Below are 21,509 nucleotides of genomic sequence, written 5' to 3'. Positions count from 1 at the left end.
AGTTCCATATAACACCCCCACACCCCCAGCCAAAGAGTCAGCGATAGAAAGAACGACAGACGCAACCAGAGCCAAAGGCAAAGAGTATCCGTTCCTATCAGCGTTAATCGATAATGCATCGAGAGCGAGCGTCAGTGGGGCCCCAGCTTTCCAACATTCTTGGAGCGAAAGCGGCTTAACAAATATTATCATAAAACCCGCAGGAATCCGACATATTTGCTCAGAGAAGGGTGGGATACGCCGCGGCGATAACTCGTCCTTCTTTTTAACTCGGTCCGCAAACGGGTCGGTTTTATCGCGCAAGCCACGAGACAAAATACTTTTCATACGGCGTAACAGTTTCATCCACTCGACTCCCTGAATGAAATAACCAAACGGTTGTTCCGACCCGCTGAGTTTAGCAGCTCGCGAGGGGACGAGGTGCCTCTGCACAGGGTGGAAGGGAGTGGAAGGAAAAAGGGGCGCCAGCTTGCTCGAAAGAGACTGCATAATAGCTGGTACTCGAAGTTAGCCGTGTCTCGCGGTAGGATCGCCCTGTCCAGTCCACCAGTCGCTTGAACAGTTTGTCGACGCTCCCTCGTTTCGCCTCCTGCTGGAATCACCAGACGTCACGGCATATTTATTGGCTGCGCTGTCTGCTCTCACCCTCGATCCCTGATTCGCTCTTAACCCATTTGCATCACACGGAGAAGTAAAAAATATGTTATTATATCTATACGATAATAGGGAGCAAGAAAATTTCGCGTATGCAGGATGTTTCATAACACGTAGTGTCCACTTCGTGTTTGTATGACCTTTTTTCATTGTTTTTAATGGATCCCATGTGTTATGAACCACCCTGTATGGAGAGTGTTCGATGACAGGTGTTCGATGACAGAAACTTTAAGCGGTGATTCTGCATGGTACAAGAAGATGAAAATTAAAAATGGTGAAATTGAATTGAAGCTTTTATTTCCGAATGAATGATTGCTAAAAGTATATCTAAAATATGTCTGATTTGGCTTTTTCTAGTTCTAATTGTCCCTTGTGCACAGATCCCCTTCACCGATCACAGTGTTTATAAAACACTGTAACGAGGTCTCAGACGAGTACTCAGCCTGTCCATTATGAAACAGTACTGCCTTCGCTGCGCGCACGTGACGTATTCCAACCGAGAGCGAAGGTACGCGGATGATTGCGCAAGAATGGAAATCAAGCAGGCGAGATAGAGGGGTTTGTCGCCCATGAGGATGGTTGCGCGATGCTTTCGAGGTCTCTGAAGTCAAATTGACGTTCCTCTAAATAGCATAATCTTGACGCGTCAGAAGGAACGGGTTCTCGCGCGTGAACAATTGCACGCGCCGAAAGTTCCTGCGAGAATTGGATGGAATTCGCGACGTTAAGAACGACGGAGCGTGTTACTCGAGTTTCTCGTCGTTTTGAGGCCGCGTACAGGAAACAGTAGCGAGTGTCTAAACGGGGAGCTTCCTCTCGGAGCTTTTGTGCTCGCAAGATTCGTCTGACTTACAAATTGCGTATCGCGTCAGCTCGAATAACGCTGTTCTAATTGCGCGAAGAAAGAGGGAACGCGAGGGGATCGTAAATCGGCTTTGCGGATGCTGCGTGCCGACTAATGAAAACACGTGTCTCTTTCCTCTCGCTTCTATTTTTTTCGCATCGATCAATTGGTAATCCGTCCGTAGAAAATTGGAAGTTTATACGGACTGCAGTGCGGTCTGATGAAAGCGCTTTTGAGCCTGGACACGATAGGCGAAAACAATGTTGCGTCTGTATTTTTACTAACACACGTGTTACAGCGGAGGCAAAGAGAGTTGCTCTGGACGTTTCGTTTCTTTGACGTTTCGCAGTCAGCGGATGGCTGTATACTGTTTGTTACGTTTGAGTAAAGAATTTGGAAAGCAAACGGGCTAATTAGTGAAGCTGCATTCAAAGTGTACTATACAAATTTTAGTCGCTACTTGGATCTTAAATTCAAGTATTTTTGGTTGTGGCATCAGTGAGGGGTATCTCAAAAAATTTCAAACGAGCTTTTCTGTAGTATTTTGCAAACTTCTGTCATTTCAATATATATAATTCACTTTTTTAAGATTGTATCACAGGCTTTTATAGAAATTTATAAAATCCCATAGAAATTGAACTTTTTAGAAATCAACTTCTGTAAACTCTTAGCAAAACTGAGGAAGCTTATAAACATTTTTTAATAATAAAATCGGTATTAAGATTCATGCAGTTGGTACAAATGGAACACCTGATGTCTCAATTTCCTTTCACTAGTTTTACTTTCGGCCGTAGCTGACCGAAATTAACGGACCATGGAATCACTGGTAACGACATTAACGTACAATTATGACGACCAATTTGTGAGTCATCGAGTTTCGAAGTGCAAGAGTGAATTAACCGCATGGTTTGGTTCTGCTCGCACGCTTTCGAACTTGCCACTACACATTGCTCTTCGAAACTCCGATAATTCACGATCAGTTTGTAGACAATAATACACCATCTGCCTGTTCGATCCGTAATCCATTCGTGAACTAGGAGCGTTCATCTTCTTCAGCAAATACAGCCCGAGCTTCCGTCGATTACTATACTTCATTTTCTCGAAAACTTTTAATCAGACTTCCAATCTTGGACTTTTGTCAACCTTTTTAGGATGAAGAAAATCCTATCTTTTTTAATCTTTCCATCTAGTTAGCGTGTTATAAATATTCAATTTTTCACACTGTCCACAAGTTTTCTATTAAATAACTCTTAAAGTTTTAACAATCTATTCTCAAGACTCGACATCAATAGCTTCAGTATCTCAAAGTTTATCTCGCCGCAAAAATTCCCTCAAAACTCTAGCTAGGGTAATTCTGTGTGAGATGATCTACTTTCTTTTAGTGTGCCACTACATAATAAATACAATTATTATTGCAAATACCAAAATATATTTCTAAAGGACAATAGGTCCATGTAGAATTAGAATGTGCATGTACAAATAAAAAATAATCTTTGGTTTAAGAAAAAAGAAGAAGTTACAATATATTATAATAAATTATAATTATTAATTAATAGAGCTTATTGCATAATGATATCAATATTATCATATCGTAACAATTGAAATACAATTTCTACAGAGAGTACAATAGATATTTCCAAACTGCCAGCTCCGCAGCTCGCCATTAACTCAACACAGAAGCTTCACGCGATAGCGCGTGGTCGGCACTGAACGATTCTAAAAAGTGACGTGGGCGTTACGGGGTTAAAACAAATCAAGAAACATCATCTCAGCGTAGTACTTTCATTCCTGAAAGAGTTAATTTCGCTCGAATCCCAGGTTACAAAAGGAAGCTACACAGAAAAGTACATCACGTTGCGAAGTAGATAAATGCAATGCAGCAGTCGCCGCCAGTAGCTTCTCTTTTAAGAATCCCAGCAACTCGTGAGTGATAGCACAATACGATAATACCGTCCTTTCCAATGTGTCCCCCGCACTGGAGAGAATCCAGGTAACTGCGTTATCTCCGCAGAAACAGGTCGCGCTTCCGCGAGCAGGACAAGACACGAGGGGAAAACGTTCGCGACAATGGCGCACGGTGGAACAGTTTCCTATCGCGGCGGCGTCGATACGAATCTTCGGTGTTCCTTTTCAAAGGTGCCCCTTCTCGAATGAGCACCTTTTCACGGGGCATAATGAACGCGGTCGATCGAGCACCGATGGACTCGCTCTCACGTGCGGCCCCATACGATCACGCGCCGAGCCTCTGAACACGTGTCGACGTTTCTCCCACGTGCATGCGTCAACCTGGCATTATATCAGTTTGAATGGCGTTTTCGTCGACGTGGCTTGATCGTGCAGCGTGAAAGCCAGTGTCAATGGCAGCGGAGAGAAAGCGTGCTTTCGATCGAGCGGAAATAACGGCCGAAGAATCGCTGAACCTCTTCGACTTGTCCATCGAGGAGCCTTTCTTTCTCCCTATTCTGTCCCCCGTGGCTTGCGCACCACACTTCCGTTTTGAGAATTCTATGGTCATGGGGTGCGAGCCTCGAGGGTCGCGGAGGATACACGCGTATTCAACAGGCTGAATTGTTGAAGGGAATTCTTGGGGTTGAAAACATCGAGAGGGTTGCTGGAGAATGGAGGGGGTGGTGAATTTTGTTGGGTTCTGAGTGCTTTTAACGGGATGGGGAATTAAAGATTTGTGAGACATAAAGTAGGGTATTAAATAGGGTGAAAGTCTGGACTGGTTTTGGAAAGTAGTATATGGAGTTTTAAGTAGTATAAACTAGCTTATCGTGTACTTATACGTATGAGACTTTGGGTTCATTCTAGATCAGGTCTGCGAGAAGCTTCAACTTTTCGTTATACTTTTGGGAATACGACCTAAGGTAAATGTCCCAGTAGTTGACTATGTCACGATACTTAAACACTAACGTTAATTTTATTTATTTTCAGGCATAAATTCTAATGTATTAGGTACACCTAATTAAAGCTAAAACTAGTGTCATAAAATGGTATCCTCAGTTTATGGAACCTCACGATTAACGAAACGATTCGAGTGGCGAACAGCAATAGGCTATACTCCTGAGAGTATAGCGACAATTTGAATCTCTCCGCAGGCCTGCTCTAGATTATGTTTGAATTAGATTGTTTATCTAATCTATTACTTTATCATATAATATACACCACTTTTCATTAATTTTTCATTAATTGGTCAATTTTGCATGCCCCTCACGTGGATTTATTTTGCACAAAAACAGGGAGGTCAGACATAGGTTGGCGATAATTAAAAAAGGTATTAATACTTGTTTGAAAATTTGCTAGTCGGAAACAACTTTGCTTATTAGCAATTGAAGTGGTTGTGGAAAACAGAGTACGTCGAGTTCTCGTGTCACGTCGTGAATTAATTATATTCCCCGAGATATTACTCATCGCAATAAGCTTCGAAAAACGAACAAAGAGAATGTTTCGGCTTTATCTTCCTGCACTATCACTTCCTTCGTTTTTGCGTCGCTTTTTCATGTCCAGCAAGTCGATGTGTAACAAATATGGTATGATTAATTCTTTCGGTATTACCACGCTCATTTCTTTTGTAATCTTCTTTCTTAAGTAACCTAATGATGAAAGAAATACATAAAGCTATTAAACCCATTCGACGTACAACTTTGTCCATACCTCCATTTTTTAATTAAACCATTCATCATTCATTTATTAATAAAGCCTCTCTCAATTGATTTTAATTGAAATCAACATTCTTTGAACATACAGTAATACAATCACCATACCTCTAACCACAAATCTAACCACTCACTAATACTATAGATCTGAATTATTTGTTGCACAAAGCTTCCAAATAATCTAATACGCGAAATCTCATAAACATCCACTTCTAACTCTGAATTCCACCACGAGCAAGAATGGAAGTTTGAATGAGAATTTATAAAGAGGTTTTTCATTATGTTATGCTATGTTACGATTTGTTCATTAATCGCGTGTTCAGTGGCACTTTAGGTTCAGCTGCTAACGAGATGCTTTTAAATTCGAGTGGCTGCCGAATTAGGATTTATGTGCGCCGATTACACCGATGAGAAGAGCAGATATCGGAAATGGTAACGCGTCACGGGAATTTCGCAGTTGCTATCGCGTGTGAATTGCGAGGGCAGGACATCAAAAGGTTGAACCGTGATAAAATTTCAATTCGTCGAGCGACGCGCGCGTGGGGCACAGCAGTCCCACAGTGTAACTGTCGAACAAAAAGCGAGGGTAGCGCTGGTGGTTCATTGTAGATGTTAAAGGCGTTCGTTGTGTACTTTCCTTGCTAAAATATTAGGGGATCTTTTACGAGAAAGAAGGTAATAAAGCAGCGGAAGATTTTTAAATTAAGTTAATTTCGTGGCTATGTGTAGAAGGCAGTAATAACGACCGATGGTAGTTTGAGTAAGCGACCTACTTCCGTGTTACCCTTTATTACGGTCATTACGATGTCAAAAACTTTTCCTGCAATTTATTTCCAGACACGTGAGCCTCGATCACGTCAAACTATTGTTATTATTATCGCACCGTGAAATTTTGTGCCAGCTGGAAGATATACGATGGAGAAGATTAGGGTTAAATATTCTCTAGTCTTAGAAAGACGTCTTTATTAAGTTGCATTAGGGTGCTGTGCACAAAATCGCCGAAGAAATACTAATTTGTACTGTTTACTCAGCACAGTGAGTCTCGTGGTAATTTGATCACTCAAAAGAATATAATATAAACTGACAATTTTATATAGACCAGTTTCCTAGGTTAAATACTTAAGCAAAGAAAAGTTCGAGAAGCTTAAATGCTCCTTCAATCGAATTTTGAATATCTTAAATATACCAAGCAGCCTTGAGGACATTTCTATTCTGAAACTCATTGAAATTGCTAGTCTCGAGATACAATACAAAGTGCTTCGAAAAGTGGTTTAAAAAGAGTTTTGAAAAGTGCTTCCCTAGTGCCAGTTATAGAAGTCCTTCGAACAGCTCAGAACAGAACGCCACACCATGAGAGCACGTAGAATTTCGTCCCGAGTCCTGGCTGAAACGTTAAATCTCGGCAAGTAGGGAACGATTTTAGGGATTTCCATTAAGTTGTGCGGGCGTAGCAACTAGAGTGCGCGCGATTCGGCCTAAAGCTGAAAGAAGCAGCGGTCCCGAGCTTTTAAGGCTCGCGATCCATTATAATGCTTCCCCAGTGGCGGTATTACTTCCGTGCTTTTAATATCATTGTCTTCCCTGACCCCAGCCAATTCGAGTATTTTCAGACGGCGTTCTTGGTCAAAATTAAAATCTGCTTTGTTCGAGCAATTCCTCGTGTACCAGTCTCCAGCTAGATCTTAGAGCTCGGCTACTCGGATAATAGCCTCGAAACGTTGAAGAAATTCGCTCTTTCTCTCGGCCCCTACCCCCTATCTCACTATCTTCGCCTCTTCTCTCATTATCGTCGAACAAAGCTTCGTTTAAGCGTCAGTCGCAACATTTGCGAGGCAGCGTACGAACATAGCCCAGCCACTTCCTGAGAAGGGATGAGAAGCTAACGTGGCAGCCATGAAGATTCGCTCTAACGCCCGCCCCTCGAGCGGCACTGCTAATTAGAACCTGTTCCCTTGATCACGCATCGCGCGAATCGCACGATTGCTGGCTTTCGGGGCTTTTGGGGCACAGAAACCACAGAGGCGCTGTTCTATTGTCCCGATACGCTTACGCAGTGTTATTGGAGTGGATCGACTAGAGAATTTAAAGTTAATTGTCTCGAAAACGAAACGTGATATCAAACATTTGTATTGTGTACTTTCGGTTTATTTTTTCATGTGGTGTGTGCTATTCTCTTTAAGGTCTTACTAGTTCCATATTCTACATTTTTAACTTATTTTTCTATGTAGAATCACCCTTTATTCTTGTACCATCAGTTCTGGGACACCCTGTATTTGGCAGTGTTAGGTAACTGCACTTAGACTCTTATTTGCGCATTTATGAGAAATTTAAGTGTATGAAATAACACAGAAGACACTGCATCTGTGAAAATAGATAAAATACTCGTTGTTTCTTGAATTGGACGAGTGTGAAACTTTATGAAATCCTTGGAGAATGTTTGAAAATGAAATGGAACTAGCGAGGCGCCAGTAAAGGACTATGAATTCTCGGAGAAATCTAATGTGAAATGTATTCATTTAGAAATTAAAAGTTAATCGAGGATTTAGAATTCATATTTGGAATCTGCAGCAAGCTTAAGTGTATTATACTAGCAGAGTATGCGATAAAATATTTTTTATGGATTGCAGGGATTACAAAGTCCTAGAAAAGTAAGTTCATGAATTATCGGGGATCATCAGGAAAAAAGGGATGTTTAATTTAGCGGGAACGCGCCACGTCACTAAAGTCCATCCAGATAGATCAGCACGACGAAGGATGCTTAATCTCCATTGGGAATAACGAAGTCTTCGGGGACTGTTTTCATCCCAAACTTTCACAGTTGAATGGCACATTTTACTTTCGAGCGGATTTTACGTTAACACAAGATATCTCGTGATTGTCGTGAGCATATCACACTTTAGAAATGGAAGAGATTTAACACAGATCACACGAAAGCGACGTGACAGGTTTTAGAACGAAATTTTCAAATACTCTGCTAACGCATATATTCTCATTACTTTGAAAATTGAAGTTTGACCCTTAGCAATTTAAAATGAGGTCACTACCATTTTCCCTAGAACTAGTTTCACTATCAAATTTTTGGGTTTTTAAAGTTTCAAATCTCAAATTTCCAGCTCTTGAAATTTTTGAATAGGTATTCAAATCTTTAATGTAACAAACTTTTAAAGTAAAAGCATTTCAATTTTGAGTGACCCTACGTTGGTTTGATAAAATACCAGCAAAATATCAATCTATCATGAGGGGAAATTCTATAGCTTTATAAAGCTCTTGAAATTCAATTTCCAAGCACTGAATAAAATAACGTTAAATAATGGTGAATATACTGAATGCTTCTCTTTACTCTATAATTATGTCAGCCAGTTCGACGTGCATTAAAGCCCTTGATTAATCTTCGATGCTGTCAGGGATGCACGCTACGCGAATCATGGTTTCAGCGGCGCTGCATCATGATTGCAAGGTGTCCCTTCGCAAAGATTTGAGTGAAGCATAAACAGAATCCAAAGGAGCCTTTAATGTTTCATGCTGAATGCATCGCTGTACGTAGACTTCAGAATTCTCCGCGTCAAGCTCAGTGTGATGGGTTACATTAGTTGATAATTAGTGTGTCACAGACATGACACGAGAATGACAGTGGGAATGGAGACCTTGACACCGCGAAGATTGGAGGACTGAGTTAGAAGTACATTTCGCTTAATTCGTTTATATAAGGGATTTGCAAATCAGGGGAACGCGACGACGTCGCGTGCCAGGAATTCGATAACGATTGTCGACGGCGATGGCGAAGTCTTTGTGATAATTGTGTTAAGTATGCGTAGGTCGTTGAGCTCTAGAAGTGATTCTGAAATTTATTGACAATTTGATAGTTCTCAGGAACTCGGAAATAGTTGGAATCAAAAAATTAAAGCAAATAAAAAGGCAAAAATGTAGGAAAGTAATGATTTAAAAATTTTAGAAATTAAGAAATTTGAAAATTTGAATATTTAAATATTTGAAAATTTGAATATTTGAATATTTGAATATTTGAATATTTGAATATTTGAATATTTGAATATTTGAATATTTGAATATTTGAAAATTTGAAAATTTGAAAATTTGAAAATTTGAATATTTGAAAACCTGAAAATAATTAACGAACTCCTTTCTTCATGTTTTCTAATCTTGCAAAGTATGAAGTACAAATTTCTCTACTATAAATTCTGTTGAACTCAAAATTGAAATTAACTAATTCAATTTATAATGTAAAACCCTGCCGTCATGCTTTCCAAGGAAGAGGTTTTCCCATTCAGATTTCCTTACTGGTACTGAATACAGAATGGTCGACGGAGTATCAAGTTTCAGCAGTGTTCTGCAAGTGGTTCGAGTCGACCAATGCTTCGTCGGTGTAAAGCCCTGACAGTAGAACAACTCGACCTAATGCCCGACCATGAAGGAGCCTTGTTCGCCCGCAGATGTTGCACTTTGTCACTGTCACTTAGCTACCAGATATTTACAAGTTGTTAACGGCCGAGGATCCGCCAAAATTCGGATGTTCTCGTCACCGTGATCGAAGTCATTCAAGGATATAGTTACACGACATGAAGCAAACGAAGAGCAAACAAGAGAGAACCGCAGATAAGGGAAACGAGAAACTTCAGCAGCAAAAATATAAAAATATAAATACTCTGTTGAATATTTTTAAATGTCTAGCGGAGTTTTTACTTTTTTAAAACGACAGGAAATGGAAATTTCTAACCATTGTTTGAATTTAAATATTTTAAATCTTTTTAAATGTTTTATACTGGAAATAGAATATGTGCGTATTACTACAGAAGCTGGTATTTAAAAATGTATTAGTCATAACGAAAACATGAAAACTTTTACATGAAAAGTTTGCACCATTAAATTCAGTATCAGTAACTCCATCAAGCTTTTAAATAATACACCTATATTACTATTCAGAAGTTTTAACACGCTCAACTACCATAATATAATTCCATCCACAATTAGAACTGTAATACCATGAGCGGTACCATCTGAAATGAAAAAATCCCAGAACAGTGTCTAAAAACATCCACGAATATCATTTCCATGGTCGCAAAGTAAAGAAAGATCCTCAGCTATAAAACACAGCTATTACGCGTAGGGTGCAAAATGAGCGTTAACACTCGCAAGCAGAATTTGAACGCAATGACTCCCATGACGATTATTCTCTATTAATTAACAAGTCGAATCGAGCAAACGACTCGCAATATCCGTACCCTCACCGCCGCCGCGAAAGTAGTTCAGGAGCAGGCAACGACGTCGCCATTACAAGCTTTTACGCGGTCGTAAAGTCAGAAATGGAGTGACACAGGAGACGTTGACCAGGAAGACACGCGGGTTGGATGGGACGAGAACGACGGAATGGTATGGATATTGCAAATTTGCGGGTGACTTGAAAAGGTGGGGGATGAAGGCAGGCTTTTGTCAGGTCGCTAGGGGTGCGAACGATGAAATACGAGCCGCGGGCATCGCGCACGCGACCGTCCATCGCGTTGGAATCGAGCTTAACGCGTTAATAAAGGTTAGAAACGGCAGTTTATTGGAGGGTCGTTATTCAGACGGTAATGATTCCTCGATGTCCGAGGCCTCGCGCTACTCTTTCCCCGCTTTTCATTGCCCCGCTGCCTCCCCTTTCGTTCTGCTTTATTTTTCCGAGGCGAGACGGCCGCGGCTATTAAATGGCTCGTAATTGCAGCGGCGAACCTAGACGACCAACCCCATTTCGCGCGTTCTTTGATAAAAGGAACTCGTTATTAGAAAATCGAAGCTCTCTGGAATATCCATTGGGCGGAGCCGATAAAGGCAGCGGCCGAACGAGGCCAAGAAAATTAAAATGACAAAGGAAACAATTAAACGGAAACCAGTAAAACGGTGTATCGGAGACGGGCAAACAATTTGCAGAAGCGACTGCAACAGATGCTGAGAATCGCTCCTGTTCCACCGACAATCGAAATTGTCTTTCCCTGTCAATCGAGGCAAACGCGCCGACTAGGGAAAGGGGAAAGCTAAACAAGAAGATAATGGGAAGTTGAATGCCTATTAACTTTCTGGAGATGCTCGACCTTTTCGTTTTGAAGCGCGGTGCGCCAATTATTCTCTTCGCGAAGGGGGGCAATAAATTGTTCAGATGTGGTTACAAATAGTTGCTCTTCCAGGGAGGAGGGAAACAATGCAGAAATTATTATTCTGCAAATTAGTATTCTGAAAATGTAATTATTGCAAAGCATTCTTGCGAGAGTTTAATTATGGAATCCACGATTTACATTGTTCCTATGTGTGTATGATCCTGTTTTGTATCAATTATTTTATTTATTCCTCTTAATATAATTTATAGTTATACACTACCCTGCAGAAATATTTGGATACTTTCATATTACTGCAATATGTAATACATCAAGTAAAATTATATAATATAGCTTCGGCTATGAACATTATCTCAGACGATTATATAAAGTTCACAAATAATGATGAGAATAACATTTCATAGCAGTTAGTATAAATAAAAAAGTGTAAGTATTTTATGAATTTGCAATAACGTGAAAATGTACAAATACCTATGCACACATTCATCGAAAGAATAATTCAAGCATTGTATCACTGAATATCACATCTGTACAAAGATTGTTCACTTTGGATACAAAAAGGGAGTCTAAACTGAATAGCACAATTAGAACACAGTATTTTTGGAGTATCTTTAAATCAAGTAAAACGAAATTTCCAGCGTCATTAGGCAATCGTGTCGAAGATACGCAAGAAAGTTGTTCCTCAGGGTATCGCAACCAAACGTCTCGTATCGAAGTTCGCCGGATCTTTCGTGCAGCGATTGCACAGTTTTAAACCGCGAAGACGCTCGCAAAGATGTTCGGGGGCTTCAATAATGGTGTGTAAACAGGAGCACGGTTTCTTGTATAAGCACCGAACCACGGAGGAAGTGGAAATATTTGCAGACTGGTTCGGCACCGAAAGTTCGGAATCTATCTGCCTGAAGGTAGTACCAAGCAATATTTACCCATCTGCAATCAATTTACTGATTTCCTAGGGAATTACATCGAACCCCGTGGTCAAACATTTACCGATACACGATTTCTTCGATCTAATTACGCCTTCGTAACCTTAGTAATCGGTAGCTTCAAACTCCCTTCTACTAGACATGGTGTGAATTGATATTAGAAATTAACAGTCGTAATGGCCAAGGGATGTTGCTTGTTATTAAAATAGTTTATGGTCAGTGAAACATAAGTAATGAATTCATTCTTGATTTAACTCTGAATAAGTGTCACTGACAAGGAAGTAAACACTGAAAAAGTTAACAAGGCGTTAAAAGAGTTAATTAAGTAATCTTTTGCTCATTCTTCTGCTATTCTTATTTATTTCATAAATTTTAGATCACTGCACATACGCGTACAGACATGCAAATAATAATTTCCTTTGACAATGTTCGCTAAGGATAATTTCATAGTGTAAACGCACTTCATTTCGGCTCAGTGTATCTTTGTTCATATTTTCACCGTAGGGTCACGTAACCAGAATTAGGGAAATGAGACGACGCTTGCAACTCCGCGACAGTAATAAAGGTTAATGGAAACGTTAATAAGAACCTCTGGCGCTATTTTTTATCAACGTGACTTACAACCTGATGTTTTTTAAGCTTTTTCTAAATTTCAACCCGTTTCCCACTCATCTCTGTCCTGGGTAAATCTCTTATTCATTCATGCAAATCTTGATAATGAAGAAAAAAACAGTCTCCTAATTCTTCTGAAGCAGAACAAACAACCTTTCCACGTGAAAAGAAAAATGTGAATCGAGCGTGGATTCTAATGCAATTGTTTCTGCCTAAGATAACTGATAATACCTTCCTGCATGTCTATGATGTTTCTCTAGCTGCTTGAGTAAAGGCATTAGTTCTGAAAGAAGGAGAAACGTTTTCTTTATCGAACGTTGTCTTAACCGAGGATAACCGTATGTTTTCGTTAAACGGATAAAGAGAGCCCTGCTTTGAAAATGCACTCTTCAGTGGATGAATAATGCAACTCCCCATTGGTAGGACTCCTTTCGCGTATTCAAACGTGTCACGCTGAAAGTTGTTCCTACTCGCATTGAAACGAGCGTCGAATTTTGTCGTGCAGGTAGATTTCCTGTATAATTCAGCTCGTGTTGTTCGTTTACAGTAGCACTCGCTATCGTTATCGCGATAAAGGATTAATAGCCTCGGTGCCAAGAGAAATTTACGAGAAATTTCAACTCGATCAGTATTCCATTTCTGCGCGAATATATCAAAGAATATCAACTGGGGAAGTAGTCCACTTTATCCCAAGTTTTCGTTTGCATATAGAAAGGCGAGAAGATTTTATTAATAGAAGGTTTAAAGGGACTAGGCTATTCATCATCGTTAGCGGAAGTTTCGAGGGGTCATCAGATTGTGAGTAATTGCACGAGAAAGAAAGGAATTACATAGTCGAGTACGCGGAATCGCCGTTTCCCAAAATCGTTTGTTCCCTCGATCCTTAAATGATGAACGGTTACAGAATGATAAACGATCTTTCCATACATCTTTCCAGTGATTTTGTTTTTCCTACATAAAACGAGAGGGGAACAGTAGCGTCGTTTCTGTCTTTAGATAAATTTTAAGCGTCCACGCAAATTTTAAATACAGAGACTGCGTGGGTGTATCAAGGGAAATATAAAATATCCGAGGATAACTTTCCTCCCTTCTCATAGGGGATTTCAATCAATTTATTTCGTATCAATAAATTTCGCCCTCGAAGTTTAAGTGACTTTTAACTTTTCTACATCCCTAGGGGCGTCAGGTTATCTCGAGTGATCATGGTAAAATTTTGCTAACGAGTTCTTGAACTTTAAGTTGGCAGTAGGCACCGTTCTCTTCTTTTTGAAATCTTCTATCGCAATGATAATATTAAACATGACATTTCGATATAAAATATAGATATTTAAGAATAAAAAAAATAATCAATCTCTTTGTGCCCATTAATCAAGATTAAAGGTAATTATTTTTTTCTCCATATTAAAGAAGCATATAGTAGTAGACATTTTTCGGATTTAGAGTGTATTAAAAACGATACAGCAGACAAGAACAGATTAAAGTTTAAGGAACTTGGTATATAGAACTGTATGCTAATAATTATCGTGATGTTTCGAGTTCGTACCACATTCTCTAAGAATAAAAGCCAGTCGGGATTCAAGTTGGCCAAGTAATCTCGCGTAATCAAACCCTTGTTCGACGCCGCGGCTTAGCTCGAAATCAGTATCAACCAATCCCAGGTGTTCAATTGGCGCCGCGCCAACATTTAAGCATGGCTTAAATTTCGTGCAACGGTCGCGGAATTGGGGCAGATTCAGATTAGAATTAACTAATTGTTGCGTAGGGTCTAGTAATTAGACGTGTGTTCTTCCACCGTGCTAATTATTAATAAGAACCATGGAGTAGGTTGCGACATTTCGCCTTGGAACCACTGCCTTCGTTACACTTCTGCATTCAACATGAGGAATAGTTGCAAGTAACACTTCCTACGTGTGAGTGGAGTTTCAAACTCAGGTTAAGAATTCAGAGTGACTAGAATTGTATACTATTATCTGTAGAAAGAAGATTGGTGTTCGATACAAATAAGTTTCGGATGCATAAGATGTCAGAAATATTATCTGAGCTTCTGAGACCTGGCACAAGCGAACTCTGACGCATAAAATTGGAAACAAGCATCAAGGTGTATGCAGTATAGAATACAAGCAAGTTTAGTATCATGAAATAGGGAATACAGTGACCTCAGATTTATAAAATCAGGAACAAGTAACTTCAGAACACACAGAACTATATTCTCCCATTTTTGTCTTCGATAAGACGAAGTCGAGCTAACAATGTAGAAAATACAGTCTCACAAACTACTGCTTTTTACGTCCTATTACCTATAACAAGTACTACTACACACACTCTTCTCACCTGTTACCAGTCACTCATCACAAATACAGGGTGAGTCACGCAACTGTTCCATATGAATTTTCTCATAAACTATTTGTTATTTCATATCGAGAGGAGAATACCAAAGAACATACTCCCAATACCAAACAACATTCGTTTGAAACAGTTTCTCACGTGACAAATAATTTCCAAGAAAATTCAGGTCCTACAATCGCGTGACTCACCTTCTAAACTATTGAACCACAAAAAATCGTTAATCGAAAACTCACCAACTACATTCAAATATACGATGTGGCTCATGTGCGGCGTCGTAGAGACTTGACACTCATAATAGCCACTGTCTCGAAGCTGTGGATACTTAATCTGAAGCATCCAGTCGTCCGTGTGGTCGTTGTGGATCGCCTTGAACCGCTGGTCGTTCGTGTACGTGTAACGACCATTGGTAAGCAAATGAATGTCCCTGTGCCGAACCCAGGAAACCTGTACCGTCATCTGCAAAAAGAAAACGCTCTGGGTTAATCGCATAATTGATTCCCATATTAACCACGCTCAGTGGCTCTACACAAACAGAGTACAACCACGCAGAAAGAAGCACGCGATAACCGCGGAAAAATTTAAACGGTTTCGCGAAGCGAGTCTCGCAGGCCGAATCTTTTGTCCTTCGTTAAGGGTTTCCCATTAAGCGGGACCGCGTAATTAGAAGTAGCTCGTTTGCGTGTTGCGCTGGCAATTAACGAAACACCGCAGACGACATTCGCCGAGGGATTCCCAGCCGATCCCCTCGACCGTGCTTTCGAGTCTCGCGCCTTCTTTTGCCCTTTTTGCCTCGATAGAGAGTTCCCGGGCGCATTTTTTCGGCGCTCGGGAACTGTGCCACCGCGAGACTCGGGAGGCTGCAGCGAAAAAGAGGAAGGAGAGAGAGAAAGAACGAGAGAAAGAAAAAGAGAGTCTACAAGGAGAGCCCACGGGCATGGAAATCGCTTTCAGGATAAGACTGGGTATAATTTGTAGTATAGATACAGTACACTGCTCGAAAAAATTATGGTATAGAAAAATTTTGAGCAAAAATCGGCCAATTTTGACTGATGATAACTCCGCGAAATATTATCGTAGGAACATAATCTTTTTTTAAAATTATAGCTTGAAGTCATGACTGTAAGATACTATAACTTAATCTTAAATTTAGTGCACTTCTACTACTGTAGCGCTTTAAATCTGAAGGCATGTTTATCGTGTTGAAAATTCCAAAGTTTGACGGCATATACGGACTTCCTAGAATTTTTTTCGAGGATGCCACTTACAGGAGCATAAAATTCTATCCTTCCCCTTCAATTTAAAAAAAAGATCAAGTCGCTGCGATTTTTTTTCGCAAAGTTACAGCACTTTAAAGTAACCCTTGCATTTGTACAGCACATCGGGTAGTGCCAACATATGGCAAAAAGCAGGGGTCACTTTGAAGTCTTGCAACTTTGCGAAAAAAAATCGTAGCTACTTGATTCTTCTTTTAAATCAAAGAGGAAGGATCAGATTTTGTTCTAGTGAAAACGGTATCTCCGAAAAAAATTTTTTCAAGTCTGTGCATCATGTCAAAGTTGGTTATTTTTATTACGACAAATTGCAAAGTTTGGCAAAATGCAGGGACTCGGTAAAATTTTTTTCGGGGATATCGTTTACAGTGCCATAAAGTTAAGACCTTCCTGTTCAGTTTAAAAAAAAGGTCAAGTCGCTGCGAATTTTTTTCGCAAAGTTATAGTACTTTAAAGAAACTCTTGCATTTTTACAGCAGAACGGATAGTAGTGCTATATGCCAGAAATACAAGGGTTACTTTGAAGTGCTGTAACTTTGCAAGAAAAAATCGTAGCGACTTGATCTTTTTTTAAGTTAAAGAGGAAGGTCTCAGCTTTATGCTACTGTAAACGATATCCCCAAAAAAAATTTTAACAAGACCCTGTATTTTGCCAAACTTTGCAATTTGTCGTATTGAAAATTGCCAATTTTGACGTGATTGCACTGACTTGGAAAATTTTTTTTGGAAATACCGTTTATAGTAGCATAAAACTCGATCCTTCCCCTTTCATTTACAAAAAAAATCAAGTAACTACGATTTTTTTTCGCAAAGTTACAGGACTTCAAAGTAACCCCTGCATTTTGCCACATATTGGCACTACCCGATGTGCTGTAGAAATGCAAGGATTACTTTGAAGTGCTGTAACTTTGCGAAAAAAAATCGCAGCGACTTGATTCTTGTTTTAAGTTGAAGGGGAAGGTTCCAATTTTACGCTTCTGTAAGCAGCATCTTCAAAAAAAATTTTTCCGAGTCTGTCAAGCTTATTCAGTCAAATCAATTTTGACGAATGGTATGAGGATTCTATTACACTACATGTATATCAAAAATTGTATCCAGTTGTATTCTAAAAATAATTTTCAACCCCTTGGGCTCTCCTTATTAGAGCTCCCCTTCTTCGTTGGAGCTCTTAGTCGCTAAAACTGCGGATAATTTGCGATGCAGAGGAATTCAGTGGTGTGAAATTGTTCTCATAGAAATCGAGGGATGTTTCGCCGCGCCAAGGTTTTTCAGGGCAACCGCTGAACAACCCTGGCGGTTGTGGAAAAGCAGCGGGGCCAAAAGTTAATAACGTTCGCTGTTTATGCTAACGGGCACGCGCGAGTTTAAAGCGTGCGCTGGCGCGCGTTCACGCTGGCGAGTCTCGGTGGTGGTCCGCTGCCGCTTGTAATCCTCCATTAAAAATTAATTGAAACGCGTTCCATAATGCACGAGATATGAATTTTCATTCGCGAACCGGCGAAGCTGCAAAATTCAAGGGTATACAGACGTTCCTCGTCCTCGGTCGTTCCGCGGGCGTAGTGGAAAATTAATAGAGCCGCTTTGCATATCGTCGGGAAGTTAGCGCGCGAGATAAAACGCCCCGGGACGCGATAATTGGACATCCCGAGTCAGCGACGTGTAAATATTTGCTCCCTTTGTAACGGCTGACACGCATATCCCGTGGAAAATGTCTCGACGTGACGCGCCGATGCTTAACGCTCGTGGCGAGCTGGCCTCACTGTCTGCTGGATCGCGGAAAGCTGGCGGGAAGATTAGAAGGAAGAGGCAATCCTCTTTGCGCCTTCCACTTTCCTCGAGCGTTCCTCTTTTTGGCAGGAGGAATATTTCCGAGAAGGCAGCGCGAAGAAGGGTCGGAAATCTGCGAAATTAGTCACTGCGGGGGATGAAGTTTCCTCTTTTCGAAGAGGGAGAAAAGGAAGGGGAAATAAACAGACGATGTGTTGTGGGTAAGAATGATTTTGTGTGGGTGTTAGAATCTTGCTGAGCAACGCGTGATGACTTCTATCGTATTGAACTTGTTAGGGACAACGTATTTTTAAATATTTCAAATTTTCAAATTTTCAAATTTTTAAATATTTCAAATTTTTAGATATTTCAAATTTTCAAATATTTCAAATTTTTAAATATCTATTTCAAATTTTCATATACTTCAAATACTCAAATATCAATTACTCAAATACCAAAATAAATATTTTGGAATTGCTGTTAGCTACGACGTAAACGCTCATTTTGACATAAATTTGACCATTTATACATAGCTACGTGAAGCATGGCGCAATAAATTTCATGTTTAATCAGAGTATCGATGGGGACGAACTACATAAATACATTGGTCACTAATAAACATTGAAAATATTGGAAAAAAGCTTATACTGCGAATTAGTTTTCACATATGCTCCAGAAATATTTTCAAACGTCGAAAGAAATTTGTTCCATTTTCTGCGTCATAGAATATATAACAATCAAGTGTAGTTTAGGTTCGAAAGCAATGAATACATACATTATTCCGAAATCTCTCGTTCTATCGCTTTGAACCATTGCAAGCCTTTATTTGTGCTAAAAACACGTTTTTCGTAATCTCCCTGTTGTGGCGTTGCGTAATAAATACCGTAACCTTTCACATTTATATTGGAATATCTATCCAATCGAAAATACGCCCACCGCTCAAAGAGAATGATTCAAACCTTTACCCTCTGAACGACAAAACTCCGATTGTAACAAGCTTACAAATTATCCAGTAAAACTCACGAGCGGTCATATAATATTTAAAACCTCCAATATTTTCATATTTCAGAGCATCGTTATCTCACTTTCTTTTCAAACTCAATTCTCGGTTCAAAAAACAAACAGTTTCACATCCCTGCAGTTATAAGACAAAATTCCCTCAATAAAATACTCAGCCTCCATACCGAACCCTTATTTTCAACTAAAAAAAGTCTCCTAACACTCTTCCTCCTTTCTGCAAGTACAAATTCTGTATCCTAGATCTCAATTAAGGCCTCAACTGAATTTCTTTAAAAATCTGGCACAGGTCGCTTTAACAGCCACAGAGCTATCGCTCTTACTCGCGCTTTCAGCTCGCAGTCTGTAATCCTGCAAAAACCTCCGCTTCCTCAGGAAATGTTTCCCACGTCAGTCGAGGTTGTAATCAATATATGCATCGGTCAAGGGATAACAGAGACCTTCAGTCCTCGCTGGGTGTCCCCCGATATCGAATTCGAACGCTTGCCTTTCGACGTCGTCAGGAATCGGCGGTGAGCTAGGACACGCTCGTTTACGCGTATCCCTCGTCGTGCCGACGTGGCAGGGATCCTGCTCCAGCATTCGGATCGTTCGACCCGATTCTTATCGCGTTTCCATCGAAATTTCCCGACGAACGTTTCTCGAAGCGAGAATGCGAGTTGTCGCCGAAATTCGAGTCGGACCGTTTCTAAAAGATACTTCTTGTTCGCTGAGCCGTCGCGAGATATCCGAGACGATAAGGGGAGCGGGACGATGGACTGATAACACGAATGGATGAGAGGCGACCCTCGAAGGAAACGGTAAGTGGAAGTGGCCAGAACGACGAAGCGATGTCAGCTTCTTAACCGACCTGCTCCACTGCGTATCGCTCCGACACTGCGTGTTTACGATACGCACGTGGACGTGTGTTCTGCAGTCGTTTCATGGTGTGGTTGGACTGTGTGGAATATGGGAAACTGTGTCAAGTGTGTCCACAAGAGGTCCTGGGAGATGAATATCTTGTATAGAGGAGATTTAAGATATTCCTTCGTAGGATTTCAGAAAAATGAGGGCGATATGATACGCGGAGGGGATTGTTAAAAATTATGTTAATATACTTTGCTTTGAATATGTCGGTGGATTTGGGCTTCTGGAGAATGTAGATTAACCTCTTTGCTACTGAACGCCACTATAGTGGCTTTCACGCAGATTATCTTTTTCAACGAGACGCCACTGTAGTGGCTTTTGCATGTATCATCTTTTTGAACGGTGCGCCACTATAGTGGCTTTCATGGGTGTTATGTTTTTTAATGTGCGTGAAGCTTTAGGAGAATGAAGAGCGCGTGGGTTTGGGGTCAGTTGTTGAATGTCTGTAGTCGAGTGTAGTTTATACTCGAAACGTGTTGTACAATTATTTTTATATATTGAATATCTTCTGCTCTTACAGCGTCAAACACCTGTTTATTTTTCATATAGTATTGTAGGGGTTTAAGTAATTTTTTAAGGTTAAGTTTGGAAGTTAATATATTCTTAGACTTTTCTTTCTTTTATGTTCTACAATACGCGAATCAAGGCTGACAGTTTTTGTCGTTTATTTAAAGAGATCCACCCTCTTAAGACATTGCGTGACTTCGAACCCTCCCGATCCACCACGCTATCGCCTTGAAATATAAGTCAGACTCCATAGAGCCTCAATCAAGCCTCGTACCTGCAATTATAGTAAATTATTAGATTAGTCGGCTACTACGGCAGATTAGTATCTAGTATTTTCGGAGAAATTTTCAGAATAAATTCACGTCTATGAATGTAAATGTAATGAGCGTATATTTTGCATATGCTAGTAACGTTTGCCAACATTGGCTGCATTTGGAGCCAGTTTAGCACAAAGGACGACAAACTTCGTTACGCGAATAAACCATTAAAAGAAACTTATGTGCAGAAGTTTTTGAAGAACACAGACGCTCACATAGAGCGTAGAGGTATTCTAATTAAATTTTATTCAGTCTCAAAGGATGAGGTCGAGAGATAACATTTCTCTTCTTTTACATCGTGCAGGAGCATTTCTGCACACACGTCTATCTATATGAATGAATATTCTATCGTGCATGCATTATCGCACAGTAATATCGTCCGGGAAGGGTGCCACAACTTGCAGACAGTTTTCTCTTTTCTTTGTGACCGCTTCCCTTATTTCATGCAATTCATTCTCGTTTCTGTATTCCATGTATCTAATGTCCTCCCTCTCTCTCTCTCCCTTTTCACTTTCAGGCCACTCCCCTTTTGTCTCTCTCTCAGCTGTATTCCCACCGCGTCTGTTTTCATTTTTCACT

The 21,509-nt window shown here is 40.2% G+C and overlaps 1 protein-coding gene and 1 long non-coding RNA gene across 4 annotated transcripts in view; one reads left to right on the top strand and one right to left on the bottom strand.

Moving 5' to 3' along the window:
* LOC143177146 (zwei Ig domain protein zig-8) overlaps window positions 1-21,509 on the bottom strand; it is a 368,390-nt gene that overhangs the window by 78,296 nt on the left and 268,585 nt on the right. For all 3 annotated transcript variants that reach the window (XM_076374955.1, XM_076374956.1, XM_076374957.1), the window contains one exon: window positions 15,379-15,601. In XM_076374955.1, the coding sequence (XP_076231070.1) occupies window positions 15,379-15,601 (223 nt within the window). The remainder of the gene's footprint in view (window positions 1-15,378; window positions 15,602-21,509) is intronic.
* LOC143177148 (uncharacterized) overlaps window positions 1-21,509 on the top strand; it is a 128,199-nt gene that overhangs the window by 58,652 nt on the left and 48,038 nt on the right. The window lies entirely within an intron of this gene.

The sequence above is a fragment of the Calliopsis andreniformis genome, chromosome 3, assembly GCF_051401765.1.
Source record: "Calliopsis andreniformis isolate RMS-2024a chromosome 3, iyCalAndr_principal, whole genome shotgun sequence".
Lineage (NCBI taxonomy): Eukaryota > Metazoa > Arthropoda > Insecta > Hymenoptera > Andrenidae > Calliopsis > Calliopsis andreniformis.
This window is presented reverse-complemented; position numbering and strand designations above follow the sequence as displayed.